At 43.3% G+C, this 18745-nt stretch overlaps 1 protein-coding gene across 5 annotated transcripts in view; it reads left to right on the plus strand.

The window, feature by feature from the left end:
• PPFIBP2 (PPFIA binding protein 2) overlaps positions 1 to 18745 on the plus strand; it is a 144418-nt gene that overhangs the window by 26819 nt on the left and 98854 nt on the right. For 4 of the 5 annotated variants that reach the window (XM_045484361.1, XM_045484365.1, XM_045484364.1 and 1 more), the window contains exon 2: positions 4945 to 5041. In XM_045484361.1, coding sequence (XP_045340317.1) covers positions 4978 to 5041 — 64 coding nt within the window. In that variant the 5' untranslated portion in view covers positions 4945 to 4977. Of the gene's footprint in view, positions 1 to 4944; positions 5042 to 18745 lie in introns of those variants that run through there. The other variant, XM_045484369.1, reaches the window with a different exon arrangement.

Genomic DNA, 18745 nt, shown 5'->3' on the forward strand with positions numbered 1-18745 from the left:
ACTTCTTTACCACCAGATGGCCATTTGCAGAAGGAGGAGGTGTGTGATGAGTCCAAAGTTTGGTGGTGGTGGGTTCTTGGCTGAGGGCTCATTCTTCAGGCCTTGCCTTCTAGTTGGGGACACTGTCCCCACCCTACCCCACCCCCATCCCTTCATCTGGACGGAGCCGCCAAGGAGTCCGATCCCAGATCTGGCTCAGTTGTGTCCATGACACAGGAGACCCTGAAGGAGCAGGGGTACCAGGGACTCTGGATCTGTTCCTGATTCCTTCTTTGGTCCTGGCCAGTGCCAGCCTGCCCGAAACACTTGCAGCTCTAACCACTTTTACTAAAGGAAAAGTACTTTATAAAATGGAATGGAAGCTGGCAATTCAGTATGGGTGGGATAAGTCAAGGCTACTTGCCCAAGACTTATCTGAATCAACAGTTCCTGCCTACTTCTGATTCTACTTTGCTGAACATGAAAGCTTAATGCACTATCTAAATCACGGCCTGAGAGTGCATCAGATAACAGGTGGCTAATTGAGGCTCACTTTCTAAATTTCAGAACCCTAATCCTACACCCTTATCAACTTCGAGGTGCCAAACTGACCTTTGCGTGGTGCAATTCATGTGGCTATGACGTCTGTCACCAGATGCTGTCATTCTGAAACAAGACAGTTCCTCTCTATAGCTACAGGGTCATTTTCTGTCTGGTTGGTGGCAAAGAGGGTAAAGCCCTATGTTGGTGGGACATCATCTCAGATAGGAGGATGACAGCATCTAGAGAGGCCTGCAGGTGAAGGGAAGGGTGAATGGTGAATGGGCTACACTTTTTCTTAACATTCCCGGTTTCTTTTTGTAGCTAAGCGTGAGCTAGTCACTTGGTAAGAAGAGAAGCCCTCCAGTTCCTTCACCATCAAATGCAGGGCTCTGTTAATAGTCCAGGTGTCCAGAGAGAATGAAAACTGGTTGGGGCCACAACAGCTGTCACTGTACTAAAGCTCCTTAAGAGCCATGTGATCCTCTGCCTGCTCCTCTCCTTCCTGGGCTGGGGGCACCTCCCCCCGCCCCCAGGGAGTCCCCCAGGCACACTATCTCTTGCCCCAGCATCCACGCTGTGACAGGCCCCTGGCTGGCTGCTATAGCTCCCCTCTCGTTGGTAGAGAACATGATTTCACTTCCACTCCCCACCACCTGCTTAAAAGTTGCCCTGCTTTTCACTTGTGCCTTTGGGGTGCTTCTGGAATCCGACTCTCTCCCGGCCCCTTTGGGTCATTGCCTCTTCACCTAGCTTCTCTCCAGGAGGCCTCCAGGCATTCAACTTCTGGAGCTTCGTGCACGTAAGCTCCACATCCCTGATGAACCCAGGCTCCCAGTGGAGGTGCTGTGCCCCTGCAGGGATGAACAGACACTGAATGTGGTGTGTGACATGTGTGCCTCGGAGGCTCCAACCTCCCTGAGGGCAGTGATTGTCCCATCGTTTGTTAATGACAGGAGCTGTAACCTCAACTGTGGTCAGAGGAGAAAATGCCTACTAGCTGCCAGAGTAGGAATGGTTGGTGACCTTGTGGCTTCCCTGTTCTGAGAGTGTCTGTGCTCACAGATGGGGGCCTGAGGCCTCACATTGATGGCATGTTTGGCCCTTCAAAAGTCTCTCTGTACCCCATGCCACTGACAGCTCACAGCTGCCCTGTGACAGAAGCTGGCAGGGCCCCTTCTTACAGGTGTCCTGCCATCACCTGAGACCCAGCAGGTCTGGAACTGAGCTCGTCAGCTGCCCTAAGCAGGTCTGGCTTCTGAGCACTCACAACCTTACCGGCCTCGGGCTCCTGGGTTTTAAATATGATACACCTTTGACTCATGTGTCACTTCACACCACCTCCCATGGGTCCACCCAACCTGCTCTTTGCCAAGTACAAACTCATCCCTGGGCAGAAGGCCTGTGGGCCTCCTCTTATGGCCCTTCTGTTGCAGGGGGTTGTAGCCTGGACCCTCCAGGCTTGGCACCTTCTAACTGTCCTCTCCCTTCTACCCTGGTAGTAAGGCCCCAAATGCGGCCTGCCTATTAAAATACGAGATCTTCTTAAAGATCTGATATGTTTACATCTGAGGCCACTTGGTTTGTTGTGCACTGGCAGTGGGTGTGATTCCCAAGCTCCTCTTATTAATTGCCCTCGTTACACTTATGTGAATTCTGTGAAAGGTTTTGACTCATCATGAGCAGCTGGATGCTCTGGTGTAATCTCATCAACCACTTTGATATTTGCCAATTACATCCTGCCCTTACATGCTTCTCCACCCTTCCATCCCCTCTGCCTGGAATAGCATTCTCCCCCTTATCTTCTGGGAAAACTTCTACTCATCCTTCAAGACCCAGAGAAACTGCATACCGGCCTCTATCAGCTTACCCCATACTGTGTCATCGTTAATTTGTTTATACTTTTGTCTTCACTAGACTGCATGCTCCGCGGGGACAGAGACTAGGTCTGATTTGTCAATATCTCCCCAGTACCCAGCACAGCAGGGTTCAGGGAATGTGGGTGAAAGGGATCTATCAATTTATTCACAAGTATTCACTCATAAGCTTCCTTGCGCCAGGCACTGTGCTGGGCACTGGGCATATAGGGGTGAACAAGGCAGACAGGGCCCCACTGCCTCCATGGAGAGGGTGAGCAAGGCCAGTTGGCAAGCACACAAGTATACGGACGAGATACTTTGGAACTGCTGCACTTGGAAGGGGCTGCTATAGACGGAGGTGTGCAGGGAAGGCCTGTCTCAGATGACACATGGGAGCTGACACCCGGAAGATGAGAATAAATGAGCCATGCAGAGAGCTGGGAAAGCGAGCTCAGGGCTGAGTGGATAGCAGGTGTGAAGTTTCAGAAGAAGACATGGTCTTGGAGTATCGGCGGGGGTGGGGGTGGGGGGGTGGTGGTGGTGGTGCGCACAGACAGGAGGCCAATGCTGCTGGAACATGACCAATGGAGAGAGCAATATGGAGTTGGCCTGGCCGATCCTACACTGCCTCTTTTGAAGGTCCCAGTGAGTGAGCAGTGTGGACTTTTCCTTAGGAGTAGTGAGAAGTCCTCAGAGGGAACTATTTCAGACCTTTAATATCTCTGAACAGGTGGGAATGTGTGGATTATTGACCTGCAATAATTGTGTGTGATTGTTTGAGCTTTTCCTGCTACCTCTACTCTCATCCCCCAAACCCCCAAGCTTGCTTCTATTCAGCCCATGAGATCTGCACATGTTTGGGGTCTCTAGTGGCCTGGGCTGCTCTTCTCAGCAGTGGCAGCTCTGTCCCTTGCTGCAGCCTCCTGTAGTAGCTCCTGCCACAGCCTTGAGGTGCTGATGAGGCTCCCACCCCCTCTGCAGGCTCCCGTTCTCATGCCCCTGCGTTGATTGTGCAATGGCCCTTGGACTGCTGAGGCTCAGTGCCTGTTCCCAGACCTTCCTTGGCCTTTGCTCCTATGAATCACTGCCCTCCCTCTCCACACAAATAGTTGCTTATCTCTCTTTGCCATGCCTACCTCCTCCAGGGGAACCAGCCTCTTGGACTTACCTGGGTTCTCTGTTCCTGAGCCTACCTCATTTAGTTTAAAGCCTCTCATCCAGTGCACCGTCCTGGCACAAATACATCCTGAGATCGTTGCCTCACTTCAAAAACAAAAACAGAAACAGCTAACATATGTTGAGCACTCACTATCTGTAAGGAAATGTACTGAGTACTTTCTATGAAATATTAATTCCTCATTTCATCATGACATCAACCTGGTGTGTTAAGTGCTGGTATTATCCACATTTTACAGATGAGGATACTGAGGCTCAGAGATCACATAGTAAATGGTAGAGCAGGGTTTGAACCCAGTCTATTTTAACAGCTACTGCCTGGTATAGTCCAATGTGGTTCTTTGTGGTCCTAAAATCTTTATCCATACCGTCTCCAAAGCCACTTCTCTGTGGCTGCTCACTTTCCTTTCTCCCTTTGAAAGTCCAACATCAACAGGGAACAGGAGCCGAGACCCCCAGGACCCTCTGTTTCCTGACCCGGGCCATCCTTGGGTAGAGGAGCCAGGCCGGTTCTCCACAGCACTTATGCCCGTTGGACACATGCACAGGCTTTGCTGAAGGAGCAAACAACAGCTCCTGCCTGCCATTTATAGGTGTGAACTAGGGATTACAAATACAGTTGTCACTCCCTGCCACCAGGGAGTGGGTGGGAAGCAATAAAACGAGAAGAGGCTGCAGGAAGACAGTTTAGCTGAAAGACCGTTCGTAGAGGCAGCGTTGTCCAGAGATAGAACCAATTGCCATCTCCGTTAGACGGGAGACTCAGCCTGAGGGGAGGGTGGCCTTTGTGTCCTGGGAGAAGCTCTTCAGTCCTGAGGAGGTGGGATGCTGCACTTTGCGTGGTGTTGGGTAGTCTAGAACTAAGATGGTGAGAGGAATTTTCCAGGTTCCTGGGACAGAGCTCTCCCCACAACAGTGTGTCCTCTAGGCCAGGCACTTTTGACTATCCAGGAAAGTGGCAGCCGAGGACTCTCCACCTGGATCACACCTACCTGATGAAGGCGTTGCAGGTGCTGGACAGATGAGGCTCTAAGACAAACGTGCCTCCTGAGACTCCTGACCCCCGCTTGCTGCAGGGCACGTCCTCACTGAGTCCCTTTCTCCGACTCATAGGGGAGATTCCCCCGTGCTGGCTGCAGCTTCTGGAACCTGGGACTATAATGGCGGCTCTTAATCTCAGATGTGAATGGGATAGTGTGCTAAAGCCGCTGGAGACAGATCACTCGCGCCAGGAGGGAGAGGCTCTAGAGACGGCAGAACCCGGGAGGTGGCCGGCTCGGATTCTTGCTAGAGCGGCCCACGTGGTGTTGAAAGAGGAGGGTTTGCGGTCTTGCCTGCATAATGTGGGCCTCTCTGCAACTTTTCCTTTGTCCTGTGCTTGAACTTTCAGTAAGACAAGAAGAAGACTGAGGGGAGAGGAGCCATGGCTTCGGATGCCAGTCACGTGCTAGAAGCTGCCCTGGAGCAAATGGACGGGATCATTGCAGGTACGGTCAGGGGGTCAGGGGGTCCCAACAACTGATGGCTCGTCCTCTACACCTCAAAGACTGTTTTCTCTCATTCCACCTTTCTTTCTGGCACAGCGAGAAGCCCCTCGGTCGATTTATTTTATTTTATTGTGCATGCCGTCTCTTTTTTTGAGTTCAGACTTGTGGAACACCTTGATCCCTGGCGTGAGGTTAGGTCTCTGCCCAGGCAGTGTGGGTGTGCCATATGTTAGCACACTTTGGCTCCTGGCCGAGAGGCAGTTTGGGTGCATTAAGATTGTTTTTACTGTAAATTTGTCCGAGGTTTTACTGTAAATTTGTCAGAGTACAGCATGGCCTATCACAGGTTAGCTGAGACAAAACTCAAAGTCTGGGGACCTTGGTGCCTCATGCGGGTGTCCGCTCCCTTCCCCAGCTGGTCTCCAGTGTGCTTGGGAATCAGGAGGCAGTTTGGTATGGATTCACCTCCTCACCTAAAGAACGTTCCTTATGCCATATTGTTTCTTACCTGTTTGGCCACTGTTTGACTTCAGGTCCACATTAGCCAGTAAGAATAGTCCCCAGAAAAGATCCGGTGAAACTGATTAATTGGAAAGGAGCACCAGTGGGCTGTTTGGGCTGATTAACTCTTTGATGGTGGTGGGGGTGGGGGGAACCCAAGCCCGTACTGATTACAATAAACCTCTCATTGAAAATCTTTCTGGAAGGCTCCAAGGTCCTCTTTCTGCCCTGACCAGATGACAAGTCAGGGGCCTTATTTGCTGACTGGCCATGCTTCTTTGGGACTTTGCTCCTCTCTGTGCAGAGCTGCGGCTGGAGGAGTTCGGGGACGAGGGCTTGGGCTGAGTGTGGCTAATGTGCATGGGCACTGGACACCGCCCCTTGCCAGGCAATTGCTTTTCCTTCCACCCTGCGAGGACAGTCTGATTCACCGAGGGTTGTGGGTGTTGGCACCTGGGTGGGAGAGGCTGTGTGCTGAAGCTTCTTCATGTTCTTGGTGGCACTGTAACATGTCCTAGCTGTCATCTGTCAGGCTCCTCATTTCTCAGTGAACATAAGAGCTCTTGAGAGGCCTGATAATGTTCTGCTTCTCCAAGGCTCTACAGATTGGGATGTCCTGTTCTAGGTTAGGGCCTCCAAAACCCACTTGAAAGGAAACAGTCAAGAGTGCGGATTTCCTCGCAGTCCTTGTAGAGTCTCATCTGGAAGCCATCAGGGGCTCATGTGCAGTGGGATCAGAGCCACAGGGTCAGGCCCTCCGACCTCAAAGCTCTTGGATGGCTGTGAAAGCTGAATGGACACCTTCTAAAGAAGACAGCTGGTGTGGGGCCAGTCCTGCTTCCTGCCTCCTAATTTCTCCACATTGGCATTCCTAAAATGATGAAGCCTCTAGCAAAATACCCTGTCTCTGAGAGAGCAGCATGTGACCCTCAGGGCTTTGCCTTAACCCAGGATCTGCTGGTGAGGATCTGGGATGGACAAAGAGGAAGGGCCCTGGGACTGGGTGGTACAGAACCCAGGAGGCCCATCCCCCTGCATTTCCAGCACAAACTGCTCCCTCCTTCCCTTTCCTTCATCATCCACACTGGCTGCTTCCTTCTAGTTGTTGTCTAGGTGTTTAATAAGTATTTGTCACATACACGTTTTATTGACTTTTGTGAATAGGCTCTCCTTTTCAGGGCGCAGTTATTAGTATATATATGTGTGTATATATATGTGTGTATATATATGTGTGTATATATATATATATCCTTTCATATATGTGTGTATATGTGTGTATATGTGTGTATCCTTCCATATATGTGTGTATATATATGTGTGTATATATATGTGTGTATATATATGTGTGTATATATATGTGTGTATATATATATATCCTTTCACCTGACTGTGTACTGAACTTCATTTATTCTTTTCTTGGTACCTTTCACTGATTATTCTGGAATAACAAAGCGCTAATTTTTTTTTTTTTTTTTTTTTGAAGATTCAGTGATTGGCATGTTCTGTGAACCATCTCTCAAGTAATAATTGGCTCACACAGACATTTGACAGGAGCTATTTGGCAGATAATTGAACATTGAAGTAGTTAGTACATGTCTGGTGGGTATATATTCTATGCCATTTGTGATGAAAAGAATGATAATTATTGAATACCTTTGTGCAGGATACTCTTCTGCAAGATTATTAATACCCTCCTCATATTCAAGGTGGTTGGCCCAAACTGGACCTAAGGGCTTAAGAGTTTTTGTGGTTGTGGGGCACCTGGGTGCCTCATTCAGTTAAGCGTCGGACTTCAGCTCAGGTCATGATCTCTCGGCTCGTGACTTCGAGCCCCTCATCAGGCTCTGTGCTGACAGCTCAGAGCCTGGAGCCTGCTTTGGATTCTGTGTCTCCCTCTCTCTCTGCTCCTCCCTGGCTTGCACTCTGTCTCTCTCTCTCTCTCTCTCAAAAGTAAATAAACGTTTTTAAAAAATTTTTTTAAAAAGAGATTTTATGCTTGTTAGTGTGGAATAGGGGGTTAGACCATTGAAGTTTGAATTCCAGCTCAGTCACTTAGGACTGGCCGTGGGATCTTTAGGCAGATTGTTTAATCCCTCTGAGCTCAGTTTCCTCATATATAAAATAGTGATAATTGTACCTATCTCATATTATTGGGAGGATTAAATTAATGGGGTAAGGCACTTAGTGCTCAGTTGGTATAAGTTAGTTTGTTTTGTTGAGGTTAGCACTGACATTATGATTTTTACCACGTAGGGTCGCAGTGCTGGATTTCCAGTCTAGGGCCATCTGAGTTTCTTCTGGGCTGCTTTCATGCCTGCACTGGTTTTATGATGCTGTGCAGTGGAGTTCTGGGGGCTCTGTGAAGCCATTTGAGAGAAAAGTTACCTGGGAACGGGGTCCAGTTCCGTGCTTGCTCCTGGTCCCCTAGCCAGAGTGACTTTGCTCTCTTCTCTCTCAGACGCAGGAGACTTCCAAGTGAGGGTTCCTCTGCTGAAAGGGTGGCAGCTAAGAGAAAGTTTGAAAACCGTGGTATCACATCATGACGCCACAAATCCTGCAGAAATGACATTTGTCTGTGAACATTTATTTTTTTTCAACGTTTATTTATTTTTGGGACAGAGAGAGACAGAGCATGAACGGGGGAGGGGCAGAGAGAGAGGGAGACACAGAATCGGAAACAGGCTCCAGGCTCTGAGCCATCAGCCCAGAGCCCGACGCGGGGCTCGAACTCACGGACCGCGAGATCGGACCGCGAGATCGTGACCTGGCTGAAGTCGGACGCTTAACCGACTGCACCACCCAGGCGCCCCTGTCTGTGAACATTTAAATCGTCCTTTCTGTATTTCTATTCACCTATTAATTTGAAGTCGAATGGCGTCAAGGGATGCCAACACTACCAAAACACAATTGCTTTTGCATCCATTGAGGTGCTCCAATGAGCACCCAAGGACTGTGTTCTCTCACTTTCTGAAAACACAATTACCACTTTATTTCAATGGAAGAAACTTTTGTAGGCTTCCTGCACATCCCATATCGCAAGCATTCATGCAAAAACAACATGGATTCCTCCTAAAAGGACAGTTCCTTCAACAATGATGATTCTTAGGCACAACACTATATGACAAGAGATTTCCCTTTATTAATTACTCTGTAGTATGCTAGGCTCAGGTTCACTTTCCAAAACTCCTTCCTAGAAGAGTACACTTAGGGCATGTGATCTCAGTATTTATGTAAGTAGGTCTTTAATGGGGAAAAAAGACTATTCTCCTTCCTCCAAATCGATGTAAACAATGCAAACACTACAGGAGATTATCACTCCTGTAAACAACCAGGCCAGAAATACCCTGAGAGGACATCCTGATGCACAAGTGTCAAATTTACTTGTCTCCGAGCCGTGGTGTGGTGACCCTTATCTCAGGGCACTTGGTGGCTCTGGAGGTGTGAGGAAAAGAAATCCCTTGCCAGCAGAAACAGGACCATTAAATGAAACTCCTTATATGGTGGAATTTTTGAAACCCGAATGGGTGTTTCCTGGGTATGACTATGCTTGATTGGAGCCCTAAAATTCTGTGCCAGAAAGTTGGAAGGAGGTGACTGAAAGACCCCAGAACCCTTGTTAAAAATGATGTTTCTAGTACAAAAGACCACTGTTGTAGCTTCCGGTACAATGTTAACCTTTGCTCTTGCTCCTGATTAATCCCTGTGATTCGGCCCACAAATAATACTGTAATTGAATTACACTGTTGACCGTTGAAATTGAACCACGTATTGCTTAAGTACATTGCTCTGCATGACCCAGGGCAACTGCCACATGCTCATTTTGCATCTGGCTTAATTTGTGGGCTGACAGGTTCAGTGGCTGCTCTGGGAGGCCATTTCTGCAGTAGTACAGAGAAGCCCATGGTCAGAACACAGATGGCCACTTATTCCTCTTCACCGTAGCAGGGGGTCGTTCATGCAGTCATCTGCAAGCTGTACCCATCGATGAGGAAGAGTTAAAAGGGGCCGGTTTTGTGACAGTTTTTAAGAAGAGGTTGCTCTGGGCCTTGCTGTGAACTCTGATTAGAGTCTGGTGTTTCTTTCTTTCTTTCTTTCTTTCTTTCTTTCTTTCTTTCTTTCTTTCTTTCTTTCTTTCTTTCTTTCTTTTGAGATTTAGATTTGGGGTAGAGTAAGTTCTGGTCAAGACTGAGATTATTCACTTTGACTGATGAATGGCTGTGGCATTAAAGGCTGCTGATCAGTCCATGCTCTGCACATGGTCAGTTAACTGGTCTAGTCCAGGTCCCCTCTGAGGTAGGTCGGCATATAGCAGTCATGAGTAAGGGGGTGGGAGAACCTAACCTTGCCTGCTTCCCACTCAGGATTCAGGTGGAGAGCACTGTGCTCTGATTCTGACCTGGACACGGTCAGAGTGGAAGTTTGGAGGTGACCAGGGGCCTGAGCTATCAAGACTATCTATCCTTTGTGTAAAGAGGTCGGAATGGCCCATGGTAGCAAGCACTGTTCAACAGCCATCGTTTTGATTTTTCCCCTTGCTACAGAGCACTCCTCCCCTCCTTCAGGTCTGCACAGCCTCATTTTCTGTTCTCCGAAAGAGTCTGAGTAAAACTGGAATTCTCACTTGTTCCTTAAATACCTCCTCTAGTTGTAGGTATCGGAACTGACATACAAAACCACGTGGCCTGGTATTTTCTCCTTGAAAGATTTCCTGTTTTTAATGGTTAGAAACAGGTTTTAACTTCTTAGTTGAGTTTTGGCAAGTTGCATTTTTCTAAAAATTTGTGCATTTTACTAAGATCTTTAATTTTGTTAGCATAAGCATGGCTATCATATTTTTTAAAGATCTGCTATACCTGTTGTGTTCCTAACAGTGCTTAATTATGCCCTCTATTTTTTGATCAGTCTTACCAGGGTTATCTTTATTATTATTATTTTCAAAGAACTGACTTTGCTGATGACTTTCCATCGTATGTGTGTGGCATGTTTATTATTTATTCTGTAAATACATAAATATGTGTATGTATTAGTCCAGGTTGTCCAGAGAAACAAAATCAATAGTGTGTGTGTGTGTGTGTGTGTGTGTGTGTGTGTGTGCGCGCGCACGTGCATGCATGTCTGTGTGTATGTGTGCCTGTCCATGTGTGTTTAGAGAAAGAGATCTCTGAGAGAAAGGTTGCTTGACTATTGATTTTAAGGAATTGACTCACGTCATTATGAGAGCTAGCAAGTTCAGTCTCTCCAGGATAGGCCAGCAGGCCGGAGACCCAGGGAAGAGCCAGTGTTGCAGTTCCAGTCTGCAGGCCAGCTGCTGGCAGAATTCCTTCTTCTTCCAGGGAGATCTGTCCTTTTCCGTTATGACCTTTCACCAATTTGATGTTATGGAGAGCAATCTGCATTAGATACAACCTACTAGTTTCAATGTTAATCTTGTCTAAAAAATACCTTCACAAACATCTAGACTAAGGTTTGGCCAAATACCGGGGTACTCTGGCCTAGCCAAGTTGACACATGAAATTAACCACCACAGTATATGTGAATAAATATGCATTCTGTATCTATACTTAATATATATTCATATTTAACTTACTTGAGTGGTTTTTGTCATTTTCTTCTCTGCTTACCTAAATGTATCTATTCTCTTTTAGAAACCAAATTAAGGAGCATCTGGGTGGCTTAGTTGGTTAAGCGTCCAACTTTGGCTCAGGTCATGATCTGGTGGTTCTTGCGTTTGAGCCCTGCATCGGGCTCTGTGCTGACAGCTCAGAGCCTGGAACCTGCTTCAGATTCTGTGTCTCCCTCTCTCTCTGCCCCTCCCCCGCGCTCTCTCTCTCAAAAAGAAATAAAACATTAAAAAAAATTTTAACCGAATTAAAAAACCAATCAATAATAATATGTTTTCAATTCACTGCTAACTTCCATGTGTTGTGGTTAAGTGGTCTCTAATACTTATTCTTTGGAATTTATTGATACTTGCTTTGTGGCCTTGATTAGAGCACTGTCAGCTTTCATTAATGTCCCATGTGTGCTGGAAAGGTGTGTACATTCTCCCAATTGTCAGGTGCAATGTTCTGTATTTGTTCATTACATCCACTTTGTTTAAATCTTTGCTATCATTACAGATTGTTTTGGTCTGCTGGATCTCATCAGTTTCTTAGAAATACATATTAAAATTCTGCTAGATGGTGGATTTTGTCTCCCTATACTTCTGAGTATTTTGCCTTATATTTTGAAGCTGTGTTTTGTATTATATGAATACACTTTTAGAGTTCTACCTTCCTGGTGAACACTTTTATCAGCATAGAGTAACACTCTTCATCTCTAGCAATGTTTTTTGTCTTGAAGAGTATTTTTTCTCGTGTTAATCTGTCCATTCCAACTTTGTTTTGGTTTTTCTTGGTATTATATTGGTATTGACCTTCTTCCATCCTTTTTCAGTATCAAGCTTTCAGTGTGCTTTTGTTTTAGATGTATCTTTTGCCAATGGGATATAGGTACCCTTTTACTTTTTAACCAGTTTAACAATACCTGTCTTTCAACCATCGGGTGTCGTCTGTATACATTTATTTTGATGATTAATTCATCTGACCATTTTTCAACAATCTTATTGTCTGATTTCTACTTGTCTCACACTTTCTGGGCTTCACTCACCCCCCTCTTTTTTTTTTTTTAAACATCAAATTATTTGTATGTGTTCTTATTCCAGATTCCAGGCCCAGTTTCCTTCTGTAGGGTAGGCTTCTCTACTTTACTGAAGGTGTTGCCCTTTTGTATCCTGGCTTCTTGCAGAGGTCTCCCATCTGACCTCTCCCTTGGATCAGGCCTAAACTTTGTCTCCTGCCCCCCTCAAGTGGTCTGTGGCCCAGGTGTTAGACTGTCAGGGAACCGGCAGTGGCATATGGATGAACACCAGTTCAAATGCTCTCTTCCCCTTGAGGTTCTGAGCTCTGAAGATTTCCTTCAGTTTAGCTGCTTAAATAGGTGTGTGCACATGGGGTTTTGAATTTTGGGGTGTCCTTCGAGGGTTTTCTCTATACAATTAGTCTGCCACTGACGGCCCCTTGGCTGCTGTAATGCTGTCCTTTTGGGCTCACCATCCCCTTCCTCCATCTTCAGAGTGAGTGGTGACAGGTCGAGTCCTCAGGTCATGTCCCTCTGACCCAGTCATCTGTGTCCCTCTTCTTATTTAACTGGAAACCTGTATCTCCCCCTCCCTTTCACCCATTTTGCCCAGTCTCCAAACCCCCTTATCTGTAGCAACCATCAGTTCTCTGTATTTGTAGGTCTGATTCTGCTTTTTGTTTATTCATTTGTGTGGTTTATTTTTAGATTTCACATATGAGTGAAATCATATGGTGTTATTAGTCTTTCTCAGTCTGACTTATTTCACTTAGGATAATGCCCTCTAGGTCCATCCATGTTGTCGCAAATGGCATGATCTCACCCCTTTTTATGGCTGTGTAATATTCCTTTATACACATCACATTTTCCTTATCCATTCATCTATCCATGGACACATAGGTTGCTTCCGTATTTTGGTTATTGTGAATAATGCTGTAATAAACACGGGTATGTGTACCTTTTTGAATTAGTGTTTTTGTTTCTTTGGGTAAATACCCAGTAGTGGAATTCCTGAATCATATGGTAATTCTATTTTTAATTTTTTGAGGAAACTCCATACTGTTTTCCACAATGGCTGCAGCAGTTTACATTCCCACCAACAGTATACGAGGGTTCCTTTTTCTCCACATCTTCGCCAATACTTATTATTTCTTGTCTTTTTTATTTTAGTCATTCTAATAAGTATGTGGTCAGTTTGGGGGAAAAAATATTTCATATGTGCTTGAACACGGTGTGCCATCTCTCATTGTTTGGGACAGAGTTCTTTGTCCTTTGTTGTTCTGTTGTATCACTTCATTTTTTATTTCCTGTTTAGCTCTGCTGGATCTGTCATTTCCTAGGTTGGATGGTCACAACATGCTCTCTTTTTTACACACCATGGGATTTGGTTTTTAAAATTTGTGTTTGAGATTCGTGTGTCCAAGTTCCTCAGTGAGAAGGCCTGGAATCCCCTACATCGTGCTCAGGACTGCTGAGCTGTATGGTTCCGGGGGTGCCATGTACACTCTGGACTACAGGTTGTCCTGGCAAGTTCTCTGTATTACATAAGCTGGGAGCAGTCCCTTCCAACACTCAAACAAAATAGAGCAGAATTTTTCACTTCTCGAAGGTTTGATAGAACTTACTTGTAAAAACACTCGGCCTGAAATGTTCTTTGGAAAAGAAATTTAAATAATGGTTCAAATGCTTCAAATTATAGTTTAAATTATTTGTTTTACAGGACTATTCAGATGATTTTTTATTTGTTTTTATCATTTTATCCAGTTAATGTGTGTGTGTGTGTGTGTGTGTGTGTGTGTGTGTGTGTGTGTTAAATTTGTTTTTGGTTTTGTCTTGCTGGCCTTTGTTGTTGTTTTTAATCTCTGCTAGAAAGTTAAATGTCTATTACTATTCTTTTAAGGCTCATACTTATATATTTAACATGCCTCCTTACCATGAAGGCTAAAGATAAATATCTTTAAAGAAGAGTAATGCGGGCGCCTGGGTGGCGCAGTCGGTTGAGCGTCCGACTTCAGCCAGGTCGCGGTCTCGCGGTCCGTGAGTTCGAGCCCCGCATCGGGCTCTGGGCTGATGGCTCAGAGCCTGGAGCCTGTTTCCGATTCTGTGTCTCCCTCTCTCTCTGCCCCTCCCCCGTTCATGCTCTGTCTCTCTCTGTCCCAAAAATAAATAAACGTTGAAAAAAAATAAAAAAATAAAAAAAAAAAAAAAAAAGAAGAGTAATGCTTCATCATTAATACATGACTCTTAGAACGCTTTGATTTCTATCAGTGCCCCATTGTCCACATTATTTTTGTGCAGAGTTCTAATGTCATCTTAATCCATATCCTCCAAATTATTATGTTTTTTAATTGGCAGTGTTTATTTTGTTTAACAAATAATTTTAACACAGTTGGTTCTTTCATCCCACACCTTTTTGCTTGCCATAGTTTCTTTCTTCATGAATTAGATCCTTTAAAATTAATTCAGTAATAAATTGCATGAGTCATCATCTGAAAAATGTACTTTTTTTATTCTCTTTTAAAAGTTTATTTATTTTGAGAAAGAGAGAGAAAGAGCAGGCGCGTGTGTGCACTAGCAGGGGAGGGGCAGAGAGAGAGGGAGAGAATCGCAAGCAGGCTATGTGCTGTCAGCGCAGAGCCCATCCTTATTTTATTCTTAATCTTGAGTGACAGGTTTTCTAGAAGTTGTAGATGAGGGGCGCCTGGGTGGCTCAGTCAGTTAAGTGTCTGACTTCGGTTAAATGTCTGACTTCAGTTCAGATCATGATCTCCTGGGTTTTGAGTTTGAGCCCTGTGTTGGGCTCTGTGCTGACAGCTTGGAGCTTGGAGCCTGCTTCGGATTCTGTGTCTCCCTCTCTATCTGCCCCTCCCCTGCTCACACTCTATCTGTCTCTCTCTCTCAAAAATAAATAAGCATTAAAAAAAAGAAGTTGTGGATGATATTTTATGGTCATTGGTCATATATATAATGGAATATTACTCAGCCATAAAAAGAATGAAATTTTGCCATTTGCAACAACATGGATGTATCTAAGGAGTATAATGCTAAGTGAAATAAGTCATTCAGTGAAGTATGTTAACTATACTGAAATTATAATTTTTCTAAGTTGTAAATATATACATGTGAATAAATATATACGTGTGTGTATATATATATACACACACGTATATATATATACACACATGTATATATATACATATATATATACACACATGTATATATATGTGTGTGTGTGTATATATATATATATATACACACACACACATGTATATACATATATATGTGTATATATCTCACATCTTCTTTATCCTTTCATCTATTGAGGGATACTTGGGCTGATTCCCTAATTTGGCTATTGCAAATAATATTGCAAAAAACATAGGACTGCATATGTCTTTTTGAATTAGTGTTTTCATAGTCTTTGGGTAAATACCCAGTAGTGGAATTACTGAGCCATATGGTAATTCTATTTTTAATTTTTTGAAATGCCTCCATACTGTTTTTCCATAGTGGCTATACCAGTTTGCAATCCTATCAACATTGCATGAGAGTTCCTTTTTCTTCACATCCTCACCAACACCTGTTGGTTCTTATGTTTTTCATTTTAGCCATTCTGACCAGTGTGAGGTGGTATCTCAGTGTGGTTTTGATTTACATTTCCCTAATGATGAGCAATGTTCAGCATCTTTTCATGTGTCTGTTGGCCATCTGGATGTCTTTGAAGGTCTGTTTACGTCTTCTGCCCATTCTTTAATTGGATTATTTGGGGATCTTTTGGTGTTAAGTTGTGTGCAAACATCTTCTCCCATTCAAAAGGTTGTCTTTTAGTTCTGTTGATTGTTTCCTTTGCTGCGTGGAAGCTGTTTATTTATTTGTTTGTTTGTTTATTTAAGAGAGCAAGTGGGGGAGGGGTAGAGAGAGTGGGGTGAAAGAGAATCCCAAGCAGGCTTCATGCTGACAGCGCAGAGCCTGATGTGGGGCTCAAACTCAAGAACTGCGAGACCATGACCTGAGCCGAAACCAAGTTTTGGATACTTAACCAACTGAGCTACCCAGGCGCCCTAGAGGCTTTTTATTTTGATGAAGTCCCAATAGTTTATTTTTGCTTTTGTTTCCTTGCATCTGGAGACATATCTAGAAAACTGTGTCTATGGCTTATGTCAAAGAGGTTACTGCCAGTGTTCTCCTCTAGGAATTTTATGGTTTCAGGTCTCACATTTAGGTCCTTAATCCAATTTTGAGTTTATTTTTGTGGTATAAGAAAGTGGTCCAGTTTCATTGTTTTGCATGTAGCTGTCCAATTTTCTCAGCACCATTTGTTAAAGAGACTGTCTTTTTCCCATTGTATATTCTTGTCTCCTTTGTCATAGACTAATTGGCCATATCATCATGGGTTTATTTCTGGGCTTTCCATTCTGTTCTATTGATCAATGTGTCTATTTTAGTGCCAGTACCATACTGTTTTGAGTATTGCAGCTTTGTAGTATAACTTGAAATCTGGGATTGTAATACCTCCAGTTTTGTTCTTTTTCAAGATCACTTTGGCTATTTGGGGTCTTTTGTGGTTCCACACAAATCTAGGGATTATTCTAGTTTTGTGAAAAATGCTATTGGTATTTTGATAGGGATTGCATTAAATCTGTAGATTGCTTTGGGTAGTATGGATATTTTAACAATACTTGTTCTTCCAATCAATGAGCATGGAATATCTTTCCATTTGTTTGTGGTTTCCTCAATTTTTTTCATCAGTGTTCTATAGTTTTCAGAATACAGGTCTTTCACCTCCTTGGTTGAGTTTATTCCTAAGTATTTTATTTTTGGTCCAATTGTAAATAGGATTCTTTTCTTAATTTCTTTCTGCTGCTTCATTTTTTGTATGTAGAAATGCAACAGATTTCTGTATATTGATTTTGTATCCTACAACCTTATTGAATTCACTTATCAGTTCTAGTAGTTTTTGGTGGAGTTTTTCAGGTATTTTATATATAGTTTCATGCCACCTGCAAATAAGATAGTTTTACTTCTTAGTTACCAATTTGGATTCCTTTGTTTCTTTTTGTTGTCTGATCACTATTGCTAGGACTTCCAGTAGTATGTTGAATAAAAGTGGTGAGAGGGGACATTCCTGTCTTGCTGCTGATCTTCAGGGTAAAGCTCTCAGTTTTTCACTATTAGGTATGATATTAGCTGTCGGTTTTTCATATATGGCCTTTATTGTGTTGAGATCTATTCTCTTTAAAACTACTTTGTTGAGGGTTTTTATCATGAAGGAATGTTGTACTTTGGAAAATGCTTTTTATGAGATGATCATGTGGTTTTTATCCTTTCTCTTATTGATGTCATGCATCATGTTACTTAATTTGTGAACATTGAACCACCTTTGTATCCTAGGAATAAATCCCCCTTAATCGTGGTGAATGATTTTTTTTAATGTATTGTTGGGTTCAGTTTGCTAATATTTTATTGAGGATTTTTGCATCTGTGTTCATCAGAAATATTGGCCTGTAGTTCTCTTTTTTTGTAGTGGCTTTATCTTGTTTTGGTATCAGAGTAATGCTGGTCTCATAGAATGAATTTGGAAGTTTTCCTTCCTCTTCTGTTTTTTGAAATAGCTTAAGAATAGGTATTAATTCTTCTGTAAGTGTTTGGTAGAATTTACTTGTGAAGCTGTTTGGTCCTGGATTTTTCTTTGTTGGGAATTTTGTTGTTGTTGGGAGTTTCTTTGGCTGTTGATTCAATTTCATTGCTGGTAATCAGTCTGTTCAAATTTTCTATTTATTCCTGATTCAGTTTTTGGTGGTACACCCTTAAGAATTTATCCATTTCTTCTATATTGTCCAGTTTGTTGGCATATAATTTTTCATACTATGCTCTTATAATCCATTATATTTCTTTTGTGTTGGTTGTTATTTTTCCTCTTTCATTTATGATTTTGTTTGTTTGAGCCCTGTATCTATTTTTTTCTTTCTTTCTTTTCTTTTTTTTTTTTTTTTTTCTCAGTCTGGCTAAAGGTTTATTAGTATTGTTGATTTTTTTCAAAGAACCAGCTTCTGGTTTCATTGATCTATTCTATTGTTTTTTTAGTCTCTATTTTGTTTATTTCTCCTTTAATCTTATTATTTCCTTCCTTCTACTGGCTTTGGGTTTTGTTCTTTTTCTAACTCCTCTAGGTAAAGGTTAGGTTGTTTATTTGGGATTTTTCTTCTGTCTTGATGTGTCCTGTATTGCTATAAACTTCCTTGTTAGAACAGCTTTTACTACATCCCAAAGATTTTGGACCACTGTATTTTCATTTTAATTTGTCTCTATGTCTTATTTTATTTCCTCTTGATTTCCTGGTTGACCCATTAATTGTTTAGTAGCATGTTATTTAACTTCCATGTATTTGTGTTCTTCTCAGACTTTTTCTTGTGGCTCATTTCTAGTTTCATGGTGTTATGGTTGGAAAAGATGCACTGTGTGACTTTAGTGTTTTTGAATTTGTTGAGACTTGTCTTTTGGCCTAATACGTGACCTATTCTGGAGAATATTCCATGTGCACTTAAAAAGAATGTGCATTCTACTGTTTTAAGATGGGATGTTCTG

The sequence above is a fragment of the Leopardus geoffroyi genome, chromosome D1, assembly GCF_018350155.1.
Source record: "Leopardus geoffroyi isolate Oge1 chromosome D1, O.geoffroyi_Oge1_pat1.0, whole genome shotgun sequence".
In the NCBI taxonomy this organism is placed as follows: domain Eukaryota; kingdom Metazoa; phylum Chordata; class Mammalia; order Carnivora; family Felidae; genus Leopardus; species Leopardus geoffroyi.